The sequence below is a fragment of the Myotis yumanensis genome, unplaced genomic scaffold, assembly GCF_028538775.1.
Source record: "Myotis yumanensis isolate MYYU_CA2020_CCGP unplaced genomic scaffold, mMyoYum1.0.hap1 SCAF_5, whole genome shotgun sequence".
Classification (NCBI taxonomy): Eukaryota; Metazoa; Chordata; class Mammalia; order Chiroptera; family Vespertilionidae; genus Myotis; species Myotis yumanensis.
In genome coordinates, this window is record NW_027223756.1 from 2,761,836 (window position 1) to 2,775,971 (window position 14,136).

Below are 14,136 nucleotides of genomic sequence, written 5' to 3' on the forward strand. Positions count from 1 at the left end.
ACCAAGAGCTGGTTCTTTGAAAGGATAAACAAGATTGACAAACCCCTAGCCAGGCTCACCAAGAAGCAAAGAGAGAGGTCCCAAATAAACCAAATCAGAAATGATAGAGGCGAAATAACAACAGACCCCACAGAAATACAAATGATTGTTAAACAATACTACGAGCAACTCTACTCCAACAAACTGGACAACCTGGAGGAAATGGACAAATTCCTAGAAAAATACAACATTCCAAAACTCAATCAGGAAGAATCTAAAAACCTCAATAGGCCAATAACTATGGAAGAAATTGAAGCAGTCATCAGAAAGCTTCCAGCAAACAAAAGCCCAGGGCCAGACGGCTTCACAGGGGAGTTCTACCAAACATTCAAGGAAGAACTAAAACCTACCCTCCTCAGACTACTACAAAAAATTCAAGAGGAAGGAACGCTTCCAAGCTCATTCTATGAAGCCAGCATCACCCTAATACCAAAACCAGGTAAAGACATCACAATGAAAGAGAATTACAGGCCAATATCCCTCATGAACATAGATGCCAAAATCCTCAACAAAATCTTAGCAAATCGGATCCAGCAGTACATCAGAAGGATCATACACCATGACCAAGTAGGATTCATCCCAGAGATGCAAGGATGGTACAACATCCGTAAATCAATAAATGTGATACATCACATAAACAAATTGAAAGAAAAAAACCACATGGTCATATCAATTGATGCAGAAAAAGCATTCGACAAAATCCAACACCCATTTTTGATAAAAACTCTCAGAAAGGTGGGAATAGAAGGATCATACCTCAACATAATAAAAGCCATATATGACAGGCCCACTGCCAACATCATACTCAATGGACAAAAACTAACACCATTTCCCCTAAGAACAGGAACAAGACAGGGATGCCCACTCTCACCACTCCTGTTCAACATAGTACTGGAAGTATTAGCCATTGCAATTAGGCAAGAAGAAGGAATAAAAGGCATCCAAATTGGAAAAGAGGAAGTAAAACTGTCCTTATTTGCAGATGACATGATATTATACATACAAAACCCTAGAGACTCCATCAAAAAGCTACTAGACTTAATACATGAATTTGGCAATGTAGCAGGATACAAAATTAACCCCAAGAAATCTGAGGCATTTCTATACACCAACAGTGAACTTTCAGAAAGGGAGATCAGAAAAACAATCCCATTTACCATCGCACCAAAAAAATTAAGATACCTAGGAATAAACTTAACTAAAGAGGTTAAAGACCTCTACTCAGAAAACTACAGGACGTTGAAAAAAGAGATAGAGGAAGACATAAACAGATGGAAGAACATACCATGTTCTTGGATTGGTAGAATCAACATCATTAAAATGTCCATACTACCCAAAGCAATCTATACATTCAACGCACTTCCCATTAAAATACCAATGGCCTTCTACAAAGATCTAGAACGAACTCTCCAAAAATTCATCTGGAATAAAAAAAGACCCCGAATAGCTGCAACGATCCTGAGAAAGAACAAAGTAGGTGGGATCTCAATGCCAGATATCAAGCTGTATTACAAAGCCACTGTTCTCAAAACTGCCTGGTACTGGCACAAGAACAGACATATAGATCAGTGGAATAGAATAGAGAGTCCAGAAATTAGCCCGAACCAATATGCTCAATTAATTTTTGACAAAGGAGGCATGAACATACAATGGAGCCAAGATAGTCTCTTCAATAAATGGTGTTGGGAAAATTGGACAGACATATGCAAGAAAATGAAACTAGACCACCAACTTACACCATACACAAGAATAAACTCAAAATGGATAAAGGACTTAAATGTACGACAGGAAACCATAAAAATTCTAGAAGAATACAAAGGCAACAAAATCTCAGACATATGCCAAAACAATTTCTTCACTGATACAGCTCCTAGGGCAGTTGAAACTAAAGAGAAACTGAACAAATGGGACTACATCAAAATAAAAAGCTTCTGCACAGCAAAAGAAACCATCAACAAAACAACAAGAAAACCCACCTCGTGGGAAAACATATTTGCCAACGTCATATCGGATAAGGGCTTAATCTCCAAAATTTATAGGGAACTCATACAACTTAACAAAAAGAAGATAAACAATCCAATCAAAAAATGGGCAAAGGATCTAAATAGACACCTTTCAAAAGAGGACATTCAGAAAGCCAAGAGACATATGAAAACATGCTCAAAGTCACTAATCATCCGAGAGATGCAAATCAAAACAACAATGAGGTACCATCTCACACCTGTCAGAATGGCCATCATCAACAAATCAACAAACGACAAGTGCTGGAGAGGATGTGGAGAAAAAGGAACACTTGTGCACTGCTGGTGGGAATGCAGACTGGTGCAGCCACTATGGAAGGCAGTATGGAGGTTCCTCAAAAAATTGGAAATGGAACTCCCATTTGACCCTGTGATCCCACTACTAGGAATATATCCCAAGAAACCAGAAACACCTATCAGAAAGGATATATGCACCCAGATGTTCATAGCAGCACAATTCACCATAGCTAAGATCTGGAAACAGCCTAAGTGCCCATCAGTAGATGAATGGATTAGAAAACTGTGGTACATCTACACGATGGAATACTATGCTGCTGTTAAAAAGAAGGAACTCCTACCATTTGCAACATCATGGATGGAACTGGAGAGCATTATGCTAAGTGAAACAAGCCAGTCAATGAAGGAAAAATACCACATGATCTCACTCATTCATGGATAATAAAGACCATTACAAACTTTTGAACAATAATAGATACAGAGGCAGAGCTGCCTCAAACTGATTGTCAAACTGCAGTGGGAAGGCCAGAGAGAGTTGGGGGGCAGGAGGGAGGGGAGTAAGAGATCAACCGAAGGACTTGTATGCATGCATATAAGCATAACTAATGGACATAAGACACTGGGGGGTAAGGGAGGGTAGTGGTTTGTCAAGGGCGGGGGGGGGGAAAAAGGATACTTATGTAATACCCTTTGTAATACTTTAAGAGGAAAATAAAAAAAAAAAAAAAAAAAAAAAAAAAATAAGGGCACTAATGCCATTCGTGAAGGCCCCACCCTCAGGACCTAATCACCTCCCAAAGGCCCCCACCTCCTACTACCACCACATTGGACATTAGGTTTTTAACATATAAATTTTTTTTTGGGGGGGGTGGGGGACACAAACCTTCAAACTGTAGCAACTAGTAATGTCCGCTGTAATCCAGGTGATCTGCTATAGAACCAAAGGCCTGTCCCAGACTCCATCCAACCCCTGGAAAGTCCGAGAGGGGCGTGATTAGAGCCCCCAGCAGGACAGGGTAGCCATGCAGACACAGGCCGAGGAAGCAGGGCTGGGTGGCCACCCGCAGAGGAAGGAAGCCGGCTGCTCTGTTTTCTGGCAAGAGGGCACAGGAAGTGGTGGGTTCTTGTTAGGGCTCACCAAGCCCCTCCAAAAGCTGAGGACAAATCCCAGAAAAGACTGCCTCAGGCAGATCCAGGGCATCTGCGGAGCCTCCCCCCTGGCCCTCAGCAGTCGGCTCCCGGGTCCTCGCCACACCCTCCTGCCCCAGTTTTTCCTCCTTGAAGAACCTGATATTAAATAGAAAACCCATCCGTGTCCCGTGATGGCGTCTCATGCTTAGATGTAGGTTGAGAGCGGCTGGGTAATAGCTGACACCAAAGCCGCTGTAGCCCAGGCCCCGGGAGGGAGCGACTATTTTTTCCTCTTTCTTACATAAAGCGGCTTCCCAGCCAGCCATCATGTTCTCCTTTGAATCGGGGCTGCGGCTGACTTTGATTTCACAGCCGCCATCCCCCCCCCCCCCCCCCCCCGCTATTGCTCAGCATGGTGGGGACAGGAGGACAGGGTGCCCTACCCACCGCTAGGGAAACTGAGGTTGGCAGGGTGGGCTGCAGAAAATGCAATGTGGAGGAGACCAAGATGGCGGCGTAGGTAAACACCGGAGACCGCTGCCGCAAACAACCATTTCAAAAATACAACTAAAAGACGGAATGGACATCACCCAGAACCACAGGAAGGCTGGCTGAAGAGAGACTCTACAACTAGAAGGAAAGAGAACAGCAAATCGAGGCTCAGAGGCGGCACAGTGTGGAAAATACAAAGGTGCCGAGGTGCGCGCGCAGAGCGGGCTGGTGGCTGAGGGCGCGGTTGTCGTTTTCTGTCGGGAGTGAATCTCAGACTCTGGGCTCCGGATCCGGGCGAGTCTCTAGGGACCCAGACTCAAACGGGAGAAGCGGGATTGTCCGGCATCGGTTGGAACCTGAGGGCAGCTTTCTCTCTGAGGTTTGCAGCGGCTGCCGGGGTTCTGAGAGGCAGAGCCTCTGGGAACGGGACTGAGCGCGGCCATAACTGCTCCCTCCGCCCGCCCTGTTGATCCCGCCCCGCCCAGGCCCTGCGCACAGCCATTTGCCGATCACCTCAGGCAAAGGCTGGATTAGCGCCTCCCCAGAAGGCAGACGTTTTCCATACAGCTGATTCCTATAGCCAGTCGGCCTGGAGGTCAAATCCCTCTAGTGTTAACTACAACAATTAAGGCTTGGCTAGAACAAGACTGTGCACCGAGACCACAAAGGGGTGCACCAAGAAAGCATAAAAGATGCGGAGACAAAAAAACATGACAGAAATGGAGGATATGGAGCTAAGAATTGCAATTTTGAGGGCTTGCCATAAATTTGTGCAGAGCCTCACGAAAACTAATGAGACCCTCGATGCTACGATAAAGAAATTAGAAAGTAAGCATACACGGACTGAAATAAAGAATATTATACCCAATAGCAGACCAGAGGAGCACAATAATCAAACCAAAGATTCCACAAAAAACACCCAATTGGAAAAGCAAAATGAAAAAAGAATCCAAAAGTGTGAAGATAGTGTAAGGAGCCTCTGGGACAGCTTTAAGCGGTCTAATATCAGAATTATTGGAGTGCCAGAAGATGAGAGACAGCAAGATATTGAAAACCTATTTCAAGAAATAATGGCAGAAAACTTCCCCCATCTGGAGAAAGAAATGGACTTACAGGTCCAAGAAGCGCAGAGAACCCCAAACAAAAGGAATCCAAAGAGGACCACACCAAGACACATCATCATTAAGATGCCAAGAGCAAAAGACAAAGAGAAAATCTTAAAAGCAGCAAGAGAAAGAGGCTCAATTACCTACAAGGGAATACCCATACGACTGTCAGCTGATTTCTCAACAGAAACTTTGCAGGCCAGAAGGGAATGGCAAGAAATATTCAAAGTGCTGAATACCAAGAACCTACAACCAAGATTACTTTATCCAGCAAAGCTATCATTCAGAATTGAAGGTCAGATAAAGAGCTTCACAGATAAGGAAAAGCTAAAGGAGTTCATCACCGCCAAACCAGTATTATATGAAATGCTGAAAGGTATCCTTTAAGAAGAGGAAGAAGAAGAAAAAGGTAAAGATACAAATTATGAACAACAAACATGCATCTATCAACAAATGAATCTAAGAATCAAGTGAATAAATAACCTGATGTACAGAATGAACTGGTGATTATAATAGAATCAGGGACATAGAAAGGGAATAGAATGACTATTCTTGGGGGGGAAAAGGGGTGTAGGAGATGCGGGAAGTGACTGGACAAAAATCATGCACCTATGGATGAACACAGTGGGTGGGGAGTGAGGGTGGAGGGTGGGGTGGGAGCTGGAAGGAGGGGAGTTATTGGGGGAAAAAAGAGGAACAAATGTAATAATCTGAACAATAAAGATTTAATAAAAAAAAAAAAAAAAAAAAAAAAAAAAAAAAAAAGAAAATGCAATGTGAGGAAAGCCGGCCACTTCCAGCTCTTTGCTTTGGTTCCATAAACAGCCGCTGAGCGCTGAGCGTCTGCTGTGTGCCCGGCTCTGTGAGGGCTCGGGCTGGGTGTGGTGTGCATGTGCCAGGCCTCAGGCACGCCCAGAACCTGGACCCTACTGATGCCTTCCAGTGCCCTGCGTCCCTGTGTCAGCACCGCTGGAAAGCCCTGAACGCCCTTGTGCCACCAGGAGGAAGCCGTTGGACACACGGTCCTGAGGTTCAGGAACCCGCTCTGGGCCGAAACCAAGACATGAGAGTCACCGCGTGGTGTCCTTGGTCCCAGCGCTGTCAGGAGCTGCAGGAGGCAGCTGGGGGGCGGGGGGGGAGTGCAGTTGAGTGGAGAGAGCGGGTGTAGGTAGTGCTGGGCCAGGAAAATTAAAGGCGTCCTGCCACTGCCCTGAGCAAGCCCTGCTGTCCCCACATCTCCCATCATTCCTTGAGGAGCCAAAGCCCCGAGCAAGCTCCCTACCGGCCAAGGCTGCAACGTAATCGGCAGGGCATGGCCTCCCACCGAATTTGGGGTTGTCCTTTCGTTCAGCCAAGAACCTACAACTATCTCCCCGCTGAATGCCACATGCCCATTTCCACGCCGCACAGACTCCTCTGGGTAGATTAGCACCAGCTGGTTTGTACACAAAGCCAAGGACACAGAAGTCCAGAGAGTGCAGAAGGAGTCAAAATTCAGAGCTAAGCGCGCACTCCAGGCATTCTGTGGAGCCAGAATGTTCTCTGCGAGTCTCTGCGAGTCTCAGCGAACGTGGCCGAAGGCAGCGTGTGGTGCAATGCCTGTAACTGGCCATGACTGGGGCCTGGCACGCAAGGGAACTCTGTACTGATGCCTTCCGTCCGGACACTGTTCAGCAGGAGGGCTGTCCCTGGGCTGGAGTCCTGACCCCGTGACCTTGGGCGAGTCCCCTGGGCCTCTGCCAGCCTCAGTTTCCTTAGATGTAAAGAGAAGGTCGTCGCCATGCCCACGCCACAGGGCTGTGGAGGTTTCGCAGGGAATGATGCGGGAACGAGCTCGCTGCTGGGCTACGCAGTGCTGCTCCGGTCAGCCACCCAGAGCGGGTGAACTGAGGGAGGAAGGGAGGGGCGATCGATGTCCCCCTTCCCCCCCCCCCCGCCCCCCGGCTGCCCGGGTCCCTTGAGTCAGTCACAGGCCCCTCCTTGCAGGTGGACGAGATCCTGGGAGACCAGCCCAGTGCCAAGGAGCAGGTGTTCGCTGCCCTGAAGCAGTTCGCGGCCGAGCAGCAGGTGGATGACCTGGTGGGGGCGCTCACCCTGGCCCTGCCCCGCGAGGCCCGAGGGCCCCTCCTGGACAACCTCAGGTACCTGGGTCTGGGGCGGGATGGGCAGGCGGGGTGTGTCCCGCTCAGGGGTGCCGCGGTCCCACGGCCACCCAGGCGCTGCTGCTGCTGAACCGGACCCCAACACCCCTTCGGCCCCAGAGCAAAGGTGAGCTGTGACCCTGGGAAGGGCGCCCGTTGGCTCTGCCCAGTGCCAGGGCATCACTTTGACTGAGAAGGAAAGGCTCCAGCTGCTGGGCTGAGACCCGCACAGAAGGGACCCACTCCCTGATCCCAAGTCAGAGCCTGCCCTGCTCTATCCCCAAACCCAGGTCCCAGAAATCAGCAGTGTACCCAGGCAGTCCCGGCTCTGTGGGAGACAGCCTGGCGCAGGGTGGAGCCCAGGGCTGTGCACTCCTGGCACCCGTCCCCCAGGGGGCGCTCTCTGCCTTCTGACGATGCCAGCCGGGCGTCAAGGTCCCAGGAACACTTATTCCCATTTCAGAGGCAGACTGAGGCTCAGAGAGGTTAAGGGACTGGCCCAAAGTCACACAGCAAGTGAGTGGCCGGTCCGGGAACGCGAACCGGGTCAGCTGTGCACTTACTGCTCTTCTGCTCAGCTTCGGACCCTCGCAGTTTATTCCTCCTATAATTTAATAATATATATTTATTAAATTAGCGGGCCGCACCTGGAGCGCCCGGGAATCCCCTGAGCCCCCTCCACGCCCCCTGCCTTTCCCGCCAGGGGCGCCACTGCCCTGCCCGCCCAGCTTGGACCTGCCCCCCTGGGCCCGATGCCGCCTTCCCCGCCCGGATCCTGCGGGACTCTCCCCACCCGCCTCCCCAGCCAGCGACCGCTCCCCTGATCCCCACCCGCCCTGCTTCCCGGGCTCAGCCCGCCCTCTCCCCTCGCTGCCAGTCACCCCGAAGCCTGCCCCTCCCTCTGGGCCTGGCCAATGTCAGCGACGGCGTTGGCCACCCCCCGCCCCCACAGCCTCTGGGCTCCGCGGCGGAGCGCAGGCCGCCGGCGAGGCCACCATGAGCTGCCTGGGGTGAGTTGGGGGCCCGCCGCTCGCTGGGGAAGCCGGAGAGGAAAGAAAAAGTTCTTTCTGGAGCCGAATTTGCAGGGGAGACGCTGTGCCGGCGCTGAGGACGCCCGGGCGGAGGTGGATGCGCAGCCCCCCGCCCCGCCCCTCCCGTCCCCACGGGGCTGCGCCCAGGGCGAGGGCGCTCGGGCTGTCCCCGGGTGAGCTGGCGCGCGTCCCCAGCCTGCGAGCAGCCAGACTCCCCGGAGGCCCCTCGTCTCCCTTCGCTGCTGCCCTGGCGTCTGTCCCCGCCGCCTCTGCCGGGCCAGCCTGTGTGCCTCCGGGACAGTCCCTGCGCCTTTCCCTCCGCAGCTGCCCCCGAGCGACCGGCGCGGGCCCGGAAAAGCCGGCGGGGGGGGGGGGGGGCGCCCCCTGCAGAGCGCGCAGCTGAGAGCCTGGGCAGCGGGAACCGGGACCTGGGGAAGCCCGTCCCGCAGCCTCCCCTGGGCGCTGCTGGGGAGGATGAAACAGCAGCCTCTGTTGTCAGCGCGAGTGAAGTGCGACAGGAAAATTGGGGAGGCTGTGGAGGAGGGGGCGGGGCCCAGCTGGGCTACCCTGACAGTTTGACTTCAGCCATCCCCACCCCCACCTCCCTACCCCACCCCCAGGCCCCCGTGGCCTGGGCTACAGTGATCCATGCGGCGCGTTCCCAAGGGAGCAGGACGGGGTGAAGGAGTCTCAGACACAGTTATCTGTGATTCCGAGGGCTGAGTGCCAGCGGAGACAGCCCGGGGCTGAATCCTCGGGGGCAATCAGGGCAGGCTCCCAGGAGGAGGCAGCAGGTGCTGGTCTGCGGCTCAGACAGTGACGGGTGGGGTCTGACAGTGTGTCCTGTGGAGGTGGGAAGACGGTCCCCAAGGGGTGTTCATCAGGGCCAGGCATCTAGCCACAGGGGTGGACTCCTGAGCACCAAAGGAAGGGAAGTGTGCCCCAGGCCTACGGGTACCAACACTGGGTACCCAACAGTGCCCGGCTGTGAACCATCCTACATGGGGTAAAAGGCCATTCCGAGCTACAGTGTGGCCCTGGGGACCTCCCCTCCCCCATCAGTGAGAGACCAGGTTTAAATGAGAAGTTGGGCAGCAAAGGGTAGCGGTGAGTGTGTGTGTGTGTGTGTGTGTGTGTGTGTGTGTGTCACAGGTCAGAGCTCAACAGAGGCTGGAACCCACTCAGACCAAGAGGTGGCCCGAGTGGCTGCAGCAGAGACGTAGGGAGAAAGGAGAAGGCGCAGGGAGACCAGGAGGCTGGGCCGTGCAGTTCAGCAGCCCCTGGCCATGTGTCGCTATTTAAAAAATGAATTTCATGAGTGATAAAGGTTTAAATCCAGCTCCCCGGTCTCACTAGGGAGCTGCTAGCCACAGTTCAAGTGCTCGATAGCCACACGTGGCAGGTGGCGACCTCGTAGATGGTGCACCTGCGCACCATCCCAGGGAGTCCTCGGGCCTGCATGGCCTCCGGGATTCAGGTCAGTGGCAGCCACGCCAGTGAAGGGGCTCATCTTCCTTCAGCGCAGCAGCTAATTCCGTGGCTGAGGCCTAATTTGGGTCTGTCCCCAAAGGGATCCCAGCTTGACGAAGTAATGAAATGGCTTTCTAATTAGGACAGGCCAGGCCGTTTGGAAAGTGTGATGTGGTTAGGAGGGAACAGGAAAGCTAAGTCCTGGGGGGGGGGGGGGGGGGGGGCGGGGTGTCTGCTAGTGTTTCAGGAATATGGAAGGAGAGGGAGGGGCAGGAATGGGAGGTGGGGGCATGGGAGCAACGGAGGTGGTGGAGGGAGCTGGAATTTAGAATCCCGACAGACCTAGCTCAAACCCAAATCCACTGGCTGGCTGCTCGACCTTGAGCAGGGTCATTGACCTCTGCCGGTTACCTGTGAAAGGGGGTTGGTGATACCTACGCGGGTCCCCAGCAGGGTTCTTGGTAGGAAATAGCAGAAATCAGCGGATCTCAACCTGTGGGTCTCGGCCCCTTAGGTGGTCGAACGACCCTTTCACAGGGGTCACCTAAGACCATCCTGCATATCAGATATTTACAGGATGATTCATCACAGTAGCAACATTACAGTTATGAAGTAGCAACGAAAATAATTTTATGGTTGGGTCACAACATGAGGAACCGTATTTAAAGGGCCAGAAGGTTGAGAACCACTGGCATAAATGAACTCTGCCACCTACAAGCAGAGAGGAGATTATTTAGGATCTTGGGGTGATATTGGTTAATAATGCTATATAGGTTTCAGGTGCACCGTTATATGATACATCGTCTGTATATGGCAGCGATTTTCAACCCGTGTGCCGCAAGAATTTTTAAAACATGCAACACCTGACAGTCTAGTCAGGGGCACTGACCTCTTTTCCCTTCAATTGTTAAATTAAAAAAATGACAACAGCCAACACAGTGGCCATCTGGTGTGAATGAATCAAAATTATGCCTCATTTTCTGTCAGATTGGCAAATTGGCCATTGGTTTGTGTGCCATGAGATGAAAAAGGTTGACAGTCGCTGGTACATTGCCTTGTGTGTCTACCACCCAAACAGAAGGAGGTTAGTTGAGAACCTGGGGGTGGGAATCTCACTTTTCCACCTTCTCCTGCTGAACAAGGCTCAGGGGCCCCGCCATGCAGGTACTGGGAGATTTCTGACGCTGTGTGGCTGGCAGTGCCGGGCATTCATACGTGTCATTCCTGTGGTGTTTCCCCTGGGGGCCGTCTCTTTCTCCCCAGGGTGGTTTCTCAGCCGTGGCAGTACCGACCTCTGGGGCCCAGTAATTCTCCGTTGTCCTGTATGTTGTAGGACGTTTAGCCGCATCCCTGGCCCCACCCACAAATGCCAGTAGCATAGTCCCCTCCTAGTTGTCATTTGGTGGCAACCAAAACTGTCCCCAGACAGTACCAAATGCCCCCCCCCCCCCCCCCCGCCCCGTGAGAATGGCTGTCCTAGAGTGATGGTCTCTGGGGGCACACTCCCCCGGGGTAGGCACTCAGAGAGGCCAGCTGTGGCCTGACGCCTGGCCACCCCTTGCTGTTCAGAGTCACCTGACCAGATGTGCCAGCTGCTGGCTCCTTCGCTGGCCCCGGGTGGGGCACGGCCGGCTGTGTGTGGATCTGAGCAGGAGCACTTGCTTTGTGTGGACATCTCCTCCGCCCACAGCAAGGCAGACAGCGCCCCGGCCTCCGGGCGGGCCTGGTTCGGGATCAGCCAGAACTGGCTCCATCTGGATGGGCAACTGTGGCCCTGGGGCGCCAGGGAGCTGGGAGGGTTCTCAGACATTTCTCTCTGGGAGGGCGGGGGACAAGGCTTGGGAGGACATAGCTCTGGCTCCTGAGAAATGCTGCCCTGAGAGATCCCATAGGGGGCAGCCTGGCTGGGGTCAGGAATGGGAATGGGAGGTTCAGGGGGGCTGGGCAGCAGGGCCTGCACAGAGCACCAGAGACTGTGGGGTCTGCAGGAGGACCACTGAGCTCCCCCCACCCCCCGCACCTGAGACAGAGGCAGCGTCCTCCGGTTCCTGCCTCCGCAAGTCCAGCCTGGGTGGTGACCGCCTCCTGGTCAAGAGGGCCTTGTGCTCATGGCACCTAAGGGTGTCCCTGGCTGCTTCCTGGCATCCCTCAGCCCTTTCTGGCGGCTGTCAGGACACAGATCAGTGAGAAAGGACAGTGCAGTGGGGCCCCTGGGGTCCGCCCCTGCTCTGACTCCCAGGGAGGGGCAGGCCGAGGGCCAGAGGGACAGCTTAGACCCCCTTTCCTGTCCTCTCTCTCCTCCGCTCTCCTCCAGTGAGAGGCACCCATCGCATACCGAGCCTGGCAGCCCCTCCTCTCTTCCATTCACTCCCAGACCCAACACCCCTCCTGCCTCTGTTTTCAGAATCTAGACACTTGTTCCATCCCTTCCCTTCTCCCCTTCCAGCACCCCCTCCCGGAGTGCCCAAACTTCTGGTCCCTCCACCTCCCCTTAAATCCTTGGACCCTCCCATGGCTCCCCGTCTCAGTGCAGTCTCAGCCGCGGCCAGTCGCGTCCAAGGCTCCCTCTCCAGCCCTCCCGGTGAGCTTGCCCCTGGGTAGGTAGTGAGGGCTTCCTCTTTGTGCCTCAACTCCTGCTGGGTCCTGGAGGCCCAGCACAGCGGCCACCCCCTCCGGGAAGCCTGCCGGGCTCTACAGGAGACAGTCGGGACTTGCTGGGACTGTGGGGTTCATTCTCACTGCAGCGGGTGTTGGGGACTCGCCACTGTGCGGGGCAGCCGGGCGCTCGGGAGAGACTGACGGAGGAAGCCTGGAGGAGACAGCGGGACAGCCTCCAGCCGCCCCAGATCCCGGGGAGCTAGCGGAAGGGTCCCCCCAGGGGCGGGGCGGGGAGGGGCGGGGCTACCCGGGAGGGGCGGGCGCCAGGCCCAGGGCCGGCTGCCTCGGGAGGGGCCGCGTGCGCTGGGCCCTGTGCGCGGGGCCGGCAGAGGAGCGCGGAGTCGCGGCGCCCTCGCTCTGCTCGGGGCTCGGCTACCCTCTGCGTCCGCTCCTGCGGTGCCGCCGTCGCCAGCTCCAGATGGGGAAGGACCAGGGCTTCTCCCGGCACTTTCGGTAGTTTCCCCGCCGCGCCCCCGCCCCCGGGAACCGTGCGCCTCTGGAGCCGTGCGCCCAGGGCGCCGCGGACCCCGCTCGGGCCAGCCTGGGAGGGGGTGGAGCTGGGCACCGAAGGGTTACCTGCCCTTGTGGACGCCTGCGGTGCCTGTCTGGGGCGCGGGGCTGGGGAGGGTGGACTTAAACCAGAGGGGTACAAGGGGGCGAGTTCCGCTGGGCGCCAGGGGCCCGCCCTGGGCCCTAGGGGTCGGGAGCTGAGGGCTGGGGTTGAAAAGCCCTCTTTCCTTCCTCGCCTGGGCCGGTCCAGGGAACCGGACACCGAGCCGGGTCAGGGAATGTGGGGAGAGAGGACGGACTCTGGGCGGGGGGGGCTGGGGGGGGCTGGGAGGAACCTGGAAGTGGGTTTAGACCTGACTCCCCGCGGAGGGGACACACTGACCCTGAGGGCAGCTCCTCGTGTGGCCCCAGGAGAGCCCTGCAGCCTCCGGGAAGCGATGGCACGGCAGGGCCCTGGGCAGCCAGGGCCGGCTGTCAGGGTCAGGGGCACAGTGAGGGCCACATTGGCCCGGGAGACCCCACTGCGCATGACTCTTCTGGGAGAGTTGGTTTAAAGCAGACCCAGGGCTGGGGTGCCCGGGCCACCCTGAGCCGCACTGTGGTCCCACTCAGCCAGGAAGGGAATCTGCCTCACCAGGCTCAGCCCCAAGGACACCCAGCCTCCCCCACCTGTGCCCTGGTGATTCCCCCTGGTGCCCACCTGGGGGCAGGCAGGGTCCTCTCTAGTTGCTGGAGGTAGAGCTGGGATGGTCGTCCGGCCTCTGCCCAGGTGGGACCCAAGGCCGATGCCTTCTGGAGCCTGAGACTGGAGCCCAAAGTCATCTCTCCTTTATCTGAGCAGGAGGCCTGTGGTGGGTGCAGGAGAGGGTGGGGAATTCGCAGGCCAGGCAGATGGGGGTGTCGGGCTCCAGAGACCTTGAGTGGCCATCTGGGGAATGAGGCCGAGGCTCTGGGTGGGGGATTGCTGTGGTTGGCCAGGCTGAGCAGATCAGGCAGGGTTGCTCCTGGCAGAGTGGAGTAGGTCGTTCATGCTGGCCTCCTGGTCTCCTGGGACATCCAGGAGCAGAGCTCACGGTGAGGAGGGTGAGGCGGGTCCTGATGAACCTCCTTCCTGAGGGCTCACACCCCTTCCCTCCCAGCAGGCAGCTACTCTGCTCACCTGGCCTGGTTAATCCTACCCACAGCGGTTTAGGGAACTGGGTGGGGGCCACTGGGTGACCCCAGACGGGTTGTATTCCAGCTGGCTGCAAGGCCACCGATCCCCTCTCCTTCCTCCCCCCACCATGCCCTGGTACTGGCC

The 14,136-nt window shown here is 55.3% G+C and overlaps 1 protein-coding gene across 1 annotated transcript in view; it reads left to right on the forward strand.

Annotated features, from left to right (window-relative positions):
• Window positions 1-14,136, forward strand: part of GRID2IP (Grid2 interacting protein) — a 37,039-nt gene that overhangs the window by 4,259 nt on the left and 18,644 nt on the right. Inside the window, 1 exon segment of the mRNA XM_070417061.1 lies at window positions 7,013-7,167. Coding sequence (XP_070273162.1) covers window positions 7,013-7,167 — 155 coding nt within the window.